This window comes from Ovis canadensis, chromosome 15 (assembly GCF_042477335.2).
Source record: "Ovis canadensis isolate MfBH-ARS-UI-01 breed Bighorn chromosome 15, ARS-UI_OviCan_v2, whole genome shotgun sequence".
NCBI lineage: Eukaryota > Metazoa > Chordata > Mammalia > Artiodactyla > Bovidae > Ovis > Ovis canadensis.
In genome coordinates, this window is record NC_091259.1 from 85,747,688 (window position 1) to 85,757,346 (window position 9,659).

Genomic DNA, 9,659 nt, shown 5'->3' on the forward strand with positions numbered 1-9,659 from the left:
ATGATACGGAGGCAAGGTGGCCATCCGGCTGCCACTGGGTCCAGTCTCTTGGAAAGGTAAGCTACAGGTCGCTTCCATGGTCCCCATCTCTGTGTTAGTACCCCTTTTCCTATCCCCCGCTTTTCATCTACAAATAATTGGAAAGGCTTAGATGGATCAGGGAGGGCAAGGGCAGGAGCCTCTAGCAAGGCTCACCTGAGCTCTTGGAAGGCCTCTTTCATTGGCTCAGTCCATTTCTAGTCCTTGTTTTCTTTGGTCCCCTCATATAGGGGCCTGGCCTTTTCTGCAAACCCCAAGATCCATAACCGGCAATATCCCACCATTCCCAGAAATTTTCTCACTTGTCTAGGGTTAGCCGGCTCAGGGATCTGGAGGATGGTTTCTTTTATAGCCTGTGTTAGCCACCTCTGGCCCTGTTTTATCTTATAACCGAGGTATGTAACCTCTTGCTTGGCAATCTGGGCCTTTTTGGCACTAGCCCGGTAACCTAAAGTCCCCAAGGTTTGGAGAAGGTCACCTGTTGCCTCTTGGCACTCTTTCTCTGTAGCTGCCACCAGCATAAGGTCATCAACATATTGTAATAAAACAATGGTAGGGTGTTCAACCCGATACTCACGGAGGTCTTCGTCCAGGGCCTCATTAAATAACGTGGGCGAGTTTTTGAAACCCTGTGGTAAGCGAGTCCATGTCAGCTGCACAGGGGTCTGACCACCGTCTTCCTGCCATTCGAAGGCAAAGATCTCTTGGCTTGCAGGGGCAAGAGGCAAACTAAAAAAGGCATCTTTTAAATCTAAAACAGTGTACCAAATGTAGTTTGGAGGCAAGTTGCTTAGCAATGTATAAGGGTTAGGAACCATAGGATGAATATCATTTACCCGTTTGTTGACTTCTTGTAGATCTTGAACCGGTCTAAAATCAGTTCCCCCAGGCTTTTTTACAGGCAACAGGGGAGTGTTCCCTGGGGACCGGCACCTTTTCAGGACCCCAGTGTCTATGAGGTGTTGTATATGAGGAGTAATTCCTTGTCGAGCCTCTTGACTCATGGGATACTGTCGTACCCTCACCGGGGAAGCACTGGCTTTCAGTTCCACAATGATAGGGGGCCTCTGTTTGGCTAGTCCCATTCCTGCAGTTTCAGCCCAGGCCTGAGGGTATCTTTGAACCCATAGTTGTACTTCGGGGCTTATTGTCGCTGGGGCCTCTGGCAAGTAGAGTCTGTATTCATCTTTTAATGCCAGACACAGGACCTGAAGAGGATGCCCGGTCCCATCTAAAACCAACACTTGTCCGTGGTCAAAATGAAATTGGGCATTTACTTTAGACAGTAAATCTCTTCCCAACAAGGGCACTGGACACTCAGGTATCACCAGAAAAGAATGGGTTACCTGGTGGGCCCCCAAGTTCACATGCCGTTTTGTAGTCCATCCATATCGTTTAGTCCCGGTTGCTTCCTGCACCTAGCTACTTTTTTAGACATGGGTCCATCTTTTTGGTTTAAGACTGAGTATTGGGCTCCCGTGTCCACCATGAAGCCAACTGGTTTTCCCTCCACATTTATAGTTACCCAGGACTCGGGGAGGGGCCTCGAGCCCTGACCCCCCTAGTCGCTATCCTCACCCGCGTAGAGGATATGACTGTCTGGAGAGGGAGTCTCGTTCTTGGGGTTCTTGGGCCCCTCTTTTTGATTTTTACGGTTTTCTTCAGCTCTAAATTTTTTTTTTTTTTTTAATGCGGTCCTCTCTCTCTTCTGGGGTCTCTCCATGATTAAAACCTCTCTCGGCTGCCCTCACTAGATCTTGCAAGGATTGTTCATTTAACCTCTCTATCTTTTGTAACTTTTTTTAATATCAGGGGCTGCTTGATTTACAAATGCTAACATAACTGCCGCTCGTGACTCATCTGCCTGTGGGTCTATAGGGGTATACTGTCTAAAAGCTTTTATTATCCTTTTTAGGAAGGCTGCTGGGCTCTCATTTGGTTGTTGTCTCACTGGATTTATTTTGGCCAAATTAGTTGGCTTTTTGGCGGCCCCTCTAAGGCCAGCCATGAGAGTCTGATGGTACACTCGGAGACGCTCCTTACCTTCAGTGCGTTTGAAGTCCCAGTTGGGTCGCACCAAGGGGAACCCCTCCTCAATGAGGTTAGGCTGCATTGTGGGCCTCCCATCCACCCCTGGCACATTTTTCCGGGCTTTTGACAGGATCCGTTAGTGCTCCTCTGTAGTAAAAAGTACCTGTAACAGTTGCTGACAATCATCTCAAGTGGGATTGTGAGTAAACAGGATAGACTCCAAAAGATCAATAAGACCCTGCGGTTTTTCAGAGAAGGAGGGAGCCTGGGTTTTCCAATTGTACAAATCACTAGTGGAGAAGGGCCAATACTGATATGTCCGTTTTCTACCCTCTCTGGCTGGCCCCGCCCAGACCGGAAACGCATGAATGGTGGAGGAGGGAACCTCCTGGTCTTTTTCTGCTACACCGCCCTTTTTTTTTTTTGCCTTTCTCCGAGTTCCCTAGGTGGGGCCCCTTTTTCTGGGAGGAGCTGAAGGCTTGGTTCTCTTTTTGGCTTCTCCCGATGAAACCTGTGGAACCTGTGGAAGCAAGGGAGGGGAAGAGGGAAGGGAAGTGAGGGGCTGAAAAACAAAAGGTTTTAGCCAGGCCAGGGGATTTTGCACCAGGTCCTGTCAGACTAAAATGTATGGAGTTTGGTCTGGCTGGGTGTCCTGAAGGGTAGGGGGTGAGCACTTTCTCTCTGACCGCTTGAATAGTAGGCAAGCTGAAGGTGCCTTCTTGTGGCCAGCTGACATCAAAAGCAGGCCACTCGGCAGAACAAAAAGTTACTAACTTGCTTTTTTTTTTTACCAGCAATGATAGATTCTGAGCTCTAGACTTGAAATCAGAGAAGTGGTTAATCATAAGAGATAAAGGAGTAGAAGTTGTTTGTCCCATGATCACAGAAAAGTACACTGGGAGCCAACAGAGCACACAAAGAGCAACGCAGACACCACAAATAGACAAACAGATAACAAACGCAAGGTGGCCACTGACAATGCACTCAATCTTACCTGCAGGATGTTCACAGAGCCAGCTGCCTCCCCAGCACGAAACTAGGCCCCGGCCTTATGCTGACTTAATCCAGTATCAGAGCCAGCTGCCTCCCCAGCACGAAATTTGGCCCCGGCCTTACGCTGACTTGCCTCTGCACTTTACAGCCAGATGCCTCCCCAGTAAGATACTAGGCCTCGGACGTAATCTGGGCTTCTGCAACGTTAGCACCGGTGCTCAGAGCCCTTATCTCCTAATGAGGTTACTCCCTTCTACCAGGAGAGTTGTCCTCCCCGGTGGGATGGAGATTCCGGAAGAGCCCCCAAATGTTATGCTCCGAGCCCGTATCTCCGAACCGACCGAGAGAGCAAGTCCACCACAGTAATGCAAAAACAAGAAGGGAGTTTATCTCTAGCGTGCTAGGGCTCAAGTCTCATCCCACACAAGGGAATCCGACAAGAGCCGCGAACAAAGGAGTATGGCGGCTTATATACAGGCAGTTCTTTGTCTCAGTTACAGGAGTAGCTGGCGTTACATGATTGGCCAGGCAGGATGAGCGCATATCCTGTCTCTTTCTGGTAAACATGACTCAGGTCCTAGAGACCGTCGTTTGGTCCCTAACAAAAATTGTGAATTAATAAATGAGTGTTTTTCAAGCCACTGAATCTGCAGCAGTTTATTATGATGAAATAAACCATTCATATACCACATAATTGATAGGTTTTTATCAATTGCATTATCAAAAAATGTATATTCGACAGGTTTTAATAAAGTAGAAACACTGGGATATAATAATAACTGCAAATGCCATAATATCATATTTCTATTCAGCGTGATAGTGAATGTGATTTTTACAAAAATGTAGATGTCCAAATAAGAAAACTTAGAGGAAAGACTGAAATAAACATAACACAGAAACAACACTATGCTTGGTCTATTGAACAGTAATTGTGATTTTCTCTTTCTGAATTTTGGAATTCACATCTTCCATGATAAATATAAATATAAACAGGTTGATTGCTAGTGTTATTGTCCTAAGATAAGAAGATAAACATACTCAAGCTTCTTATATAATTTAATGATGTAAAATAAATTATACTCTAAATGAGGAGTATGGGATTGTCTTTAAATTGCCTTGTTTGTAGCTCTTGGAAAACACACCAATCAAAATTGTCTGGGGTGTGAATCCCCAAAGTCACTCAGGTAGACATAAATATACAGCATGATCCATAAGTTTAGTTTACAAGCGTACAGCTTACCCTTGGGAGTGTCTCTATTTTTTAATGAGGAAAAAAATGTAATTTTCTTGATGACTTTACTGAAATACACTTTGGAAGAGGTTACAATACTCTTATTACAAGCTACAACAGTTTTAATAAATGTAAGTATTTTTGTTAAATACTTTTCAAGATTCTTATTTAAAGAAGTCTTCAGTAAATCAATCTATAAAGACTACATGGCTTCTGGTGAGTTGTTTAAATTAAGTGATTTACTTTAATTCTGATGTGGGAAACTCTGAAATTAACAATATTTTTGGCAGAGAAACACCTATGCAACCCTAGTAGCAATGAAATGGTATTCATTTAATTCATTTAAGGGGAAGAATACAAGATATTGAACTTATTTTTGAACTTTGCTTATATAGCTGAATGATGTCCTTGGTGGATATTCAAGTAGTAGCATTTATTTTCAATTTAAAAAATTAAGGAAATATTAAAAATAAATCTATAAAACTGTAGAGAAATATGCCAGATTTTGCATTAAATTTTTTGAGTTTAAAATCATGCAGGTGAAAGCAAGTTGGAGCAGTACAGCAAACTTGAATTCTGAATTAAACCCCAAAGCAGTCTGAAATATGTTGCCTGGGATTTGATATTAAGAGGTAATAATGCTTTTATATACCAAAATGTGTGTATTTTGTGCACCAAAATCAAAATTGCTGCAGTGAGTGAAACGAAAGAAGTAGCTATCAAGCAGTCTAGATAATGCAGTGATACTGTGCGTGCTAAGTCGCTTCAGTCCTTTCTGACTCTTTATAAACAACCCTATGGACTGTAGCCCACCAGGCTCCTCTGTCCATGGGATTCTCCAAGCAGGAACACCAGAGTGGGTTGCCGTACACTCCTCCAGGGGATTTTCCCAACGCAGGAGGAGAACCCGTGTCTCTTATGTCTGCTACACTGGTAGTTTAGTTCTTTTAGAGATCACAGAAATCCAGACAGAAGAGTTCAGATTGCAGGTAATCTGTATGGAGATGATTTTGAATATGGGTAAGCATTTGAGCATGATTTTAAACTAAGACTGAATGAAAAGTAGTCTTGAAGGATGGTTGTAGTTAGGCTAAATAAAAAGACAGCTGCTGAATAGGTGTGTGGTAGGTAGCAATAAAGATGGGAGTGTATTTTGAAGAATATGTTCATTTTGTCCTAATTACATTTTTCACAGCCTCCACCTTGGATGGAAAGGAAATCATAGAGATACAGACAAGGACAGGGGAAAATGGACAAAACAAAGCTTGTGCCTTGATGGCTCGAGACATGAATGGAAATGTGCAGCTAAGAAGGAAACATTAGAAAAGAATTAAGAAAAAGGTTTCCTCTGTGTATGCATTTTTTCTTCTTCTTAGTCACTATTTGCACCATTTCAGACTTCATAAAATTATAGGTGGTGCTACATTGTAGAATATTTTGAGGTTATATATTTCAAATTCAAAGTAAACATGAAAAACAGCATTAGAAATATAAGAGAAGAAACTAAATTTGGTGGGGGCCATTTATTACATGTGAAATTAAAGTCTTAAATATTTTAGAAAATAATTAAAGTTGGACTTCCCTGATAGCTCAGCTGGGAAAGAATCCGCCTGCAATGCATGGGACCCCAGTTCGATTCCTGGGTGGGGAAGATCTGCTGGAGAAGGGATAGGCTACGAACTCCAGTGTTTCTGGTCTTCCCTTGTGACTCAGCTGGTAAAGAATCTACCTGTAATGTGGGAGACCTGGGTTCAGTCCCTGGGTTGGGAAGATCCCCTGGAGAAGGGAATGGCTACCCACTCCAGAATTCTACACTAAATTTAGTGGGGGGCAATTATCACATGTGAAATTAAAGTCTTAAACATTTTAGAAAATAATTCACTAAGTTATATTTTATACATAATTGTATAGTAAAAAGAAATTATTATAATAGAATTATATTCTAAAGGTAAGGTTTCAGAGAGCTTCACTTGTCGGAAACATATTAATAAGTGACTGAGGTTAAATTTGAAGGCAAGCTGACTTGATTAAAGAGTCTAGATTGTTAACAAGACATCATTCATATTCTCTAGGAGATACAATATATGACCTTTCACCAGGGTTTGGCCAGTTGGTGAAATCATTAAGGGAAGGTAAACCTGAGGCTTCTCTGATGAGGTGGGCGCTGAATCTCTCAGTTGTGTGACTTGCGACTCCATGGACTGTCGCCCGCCAGGCTCCTCCGTCCACCAGTTTTCACCAGCAAGGATACTGGAGTGGGGTGCCAATTCTTTCCCCTGGGGATATTCCTGACCCAGGGATTGAACTCATGTCCCTTGCATCTCCTGCACCATCAGGAGGATTCTTTACCACCGCACTACCTGGGAAGCCTCTCTCTGATCGGGGAGCACTAAGGAAAAGTGAGAGAAAAACAGAGGACATCTTGAGCAGTTAGAATGGCCTGAACAAACAGAAGAATTTGCAAGTGCAATCAACAAGTTCAATTAAACGAAGCTAAAGAAAGGAATTATCCATGTGGAGAAAAGGGCGACAGCTGAGAAGGTTGAGAAAATTCAAACAAGGACATTTTCTGAGTCACCCTGACACCCAGTCCTTCCCAGTCCATCCTCTCCTTGCCCCTACCTCAGAAGCTGACTTGCACTCTCCACACCTGTAGACACACGGTATATTTGGGCTCCAACTGCGCCTTATTCGCATTCCTGGGAAATCTCAGACGTCACCACTGCAAACCAGTCCCCTGTCCAGGCTGGGAGGAAAATACCCTCTGTTTCTGTCATGTCTGGTTGCTTAGGGTGAGCTGTCTGGCTTTCTCTGGCAGAAGCCGTAGTGATGGATGAGAGAAATCAGAGTGCGGGAATCACCTTCGTCCTCTTGGGCTTCTCAGAATACCCGCAGCTCCAGGTGCCCCTACTCCTGGCTTTCTTCACCGTCTACACCGTCTCTGTGGTGGGGAACGTGGGTATGATTGTGATCATCAGAATCAACCCCAAGCTCCACACCCCCATGTACTTCTTTCTCAGCCATCTCTCCTTTCTTGATTTTTGTTACTCTTCTATAACCACACCTAAACTCTTAGAGATCTTGGTTGTGGACAGAAGGACTATCTCCTACGTGGGTTGCATGATGCAATTCTTCTTTGGTTGCACACTTGTGATTACGGAGATGTTCATGTTAGCAGTGATGGCCTATGACCGGTTTGTAGCTGTTTGTAACCCCCTGCTCTACACAGTTGCTATGTCTCCTAAGCTCTGCAGCCTCCTAGTCGCTGGAACCTACACGTGGGGTGGATCGTGTTCCTTGACAATCACCTGTTCTCTTTTGGAGCTGTCCTTCTGTGGTTCTAACGTCATACATCACTTTGGCTGTGAGTACTCTGCCATCGTCTCTGCCTCTTGCTCTGACTCTCACTTCAGTCAGATGACACGTTTTATCATTTCTACTCTCAGTGAGGTGTGTAGCCTCCTGATTATCCTCGCCTCCTATATTTTCATAATTGTCACAATCATCAAGATGCCTTCAGCTGGTGGACTCCGAAAAGCCTTCTCCACCTGTGCCTCCCACCTGACCGCCATCACCATTTTCCATGGGGTCATCCTTCTTCTCTACTGTGTACCCAACTCCAGAAGCTCATGGCTCTTCATCAAAGTAGCCACTGTGCTTTACACAATAGTGATCCCCATGCTAAATCCCCTTATCTACAGCCTTAGAAATAATGATGTGAAGGAGACCATCAGAAAATTAGTCAATACCAAAATGTTTTCTCACCCAATGCAATTTTGAGTGAGAAGAGAGATAGAGGAAAGCAGTTTCTTAAATGTGCTTTATACAGTGTGTTGAAGGTTATTACATTTTTCTTCCAATGTGTGCTTATCCCAGTGTCCTACTCTTTGTGACCCCTTCTCTGTCCACGGGGAATCTCCAGGCAAGGATACGGGAGTGGGTTGCCATGCCCTCCTCCAGGGGATCTCCCCAAGCCAGCAATGGAACTCACATCTCCCGAAGTGCAAGTTGATTCTTTAGTGACTGAGACACAATGGGATACAATCTCTTGAGAAAATTATGTATCATATGAATATAATGTGATTTTTAAACTGCACTGTGATTTTAAAATGTCACCTTCAGTTTAAAAGAAAAATATATGTTTATGTCTCACTTTCAGAGTGTTATAGGCAAAATAATGACCGTCTCACAGTGTCCAGGGCTTCCCTGGTGCCTCAGATGGTAGAGAATCTGCCTGCAATGCGGGAGACCTGGGTTCTTTCCCTGGGTAGGGAAGATCCCCTCGAGGAGGGCATGACAGCCCACTCCAGTATTCTTGCCTGGAAAATCCCCAAGGACAGAGGAGCCTGGTGGGCTGCAGTCCACGGGGTCTCAGAGTCGGGTAAGACTGAGCGGCTAAGCACAGCGCAGCAGAAGGCTGTCCATATTCTGAAATCCTCAGAATTTGCAAATGATTTCTGTTCCATGTCTTCTTTCTTTCTTTTTTCTCTCTTCCTTTCCTTTCTCTTTTTCTCAAATTATGGAATGTGATAGATAGGTAGACAAGTAATTTTGTATAATCATCCTGTATGTTACTTTCTCCAAGAAATTAAAGACTCATCAGCTCTTTGCAGCATCTCTGTGAGCATGTTTCTAGTCACTGTGCCTCTTGATGCCTCTAGGAACAGACTCCATTGCGGTGTTCAAAGATTTTTCTTCTAAACAGAGAATAGGTTACGAGAGTTAAAACTTAACTTTATCGCTTTTGAAATTTGTATTATTAAAATTTTAGAGTATATTCCCTTATGTCTGGCTTATTTGGCTCAGCATTTTGTTTCAAAAGAATTTTTAAGTGATTGACTGTAACAGTAGTTCCCTTTTTGGTGCTGAAGAATGTTCTACAAAATAAATATATTGATATGATAATATGTTTATTCATACTACTACTACACATGGAGTTTGGCTATTTCCTCTTCTCTTTTGAAGTATTATTTAGTTACAGAGTTATAATAATTTTATATACACAACATAGTGATTCATTATGTTTTTAGAGTAGACACTGTTAAACCTTAGTGGCTCAGTGGGTAAAGAACCTGCCTGCAAGCAGGTGATGCCAGAGATATGGGTTTGATTCCTGGGTGGGGAATATCCCCTGGAGGGGGGCACGGCAACCCAGTTCCATGGGCAGAGGAGCCTGGTGGGCTGGAGTCCATGGGGTTGCAAAGCTGGACGCAACTGAAGTGACTGAGCACAGCGCAGCATTCAAAGAATAACAGGCATAACTCACGGTGCTGGGCAGCGGCTTCCTGTAGCTTATCCGTTTTATGCAGAGCATTTTGTAGACTTTATACTCCTAAATCCCCCTTCCTCCTTTCCTCTACAAAGT

The 9,659-nt window shown here is 43.5% G+C and overlaps 1 protein-coding gene across 1 annotated transcript; it reads left to right on the forward strand.

Moving 5' to 3' along the window:
- LOC138421027 (olfactory receptor 1165-like) lies at positions 1-8,074 on the forward strand. Its single transcript, XM_069554748.2, has 4 exons — positions 1-56; positions 3,324-3,425; positions 4,455-4,510; positions 7,113-8,074. The coding sequence occupies exons 1-4, from the start codon at positions 1-3 to the stop codon at positions 8,072-8,074; spliced, it is 1,176 nt and encodes a 391-aa protein (XP_069410849.2).
- Positions 8,075-9,659: the final 1,585 nt, after the last annotated feature.

Bases quoted from the DNA above. Each gene is read 5' to 3' on its own strand.
- LOC138421027 (XM_069554748.2), top strand. From the start codon at position 1: ATGATACGGAGGCAAGGTGGCCATCCGGCTGCCACTGGGTCCAGTCTC. The intron at 3,426-4,454 runs GTAATGCAAAAA...ATACTTTTCAAG, and splicing joins GAGAGAGCAAGTCCACCACA to ATTCTTATTTAAAGAAGTCT. The intron at 4,511-7,112 runs GTGAGTTGTTTA...TTTCTCTGGCAG, and splicing joins TAAAGACTACATGGCTTCTG to AAGCCGTAGTGATGGATGAG.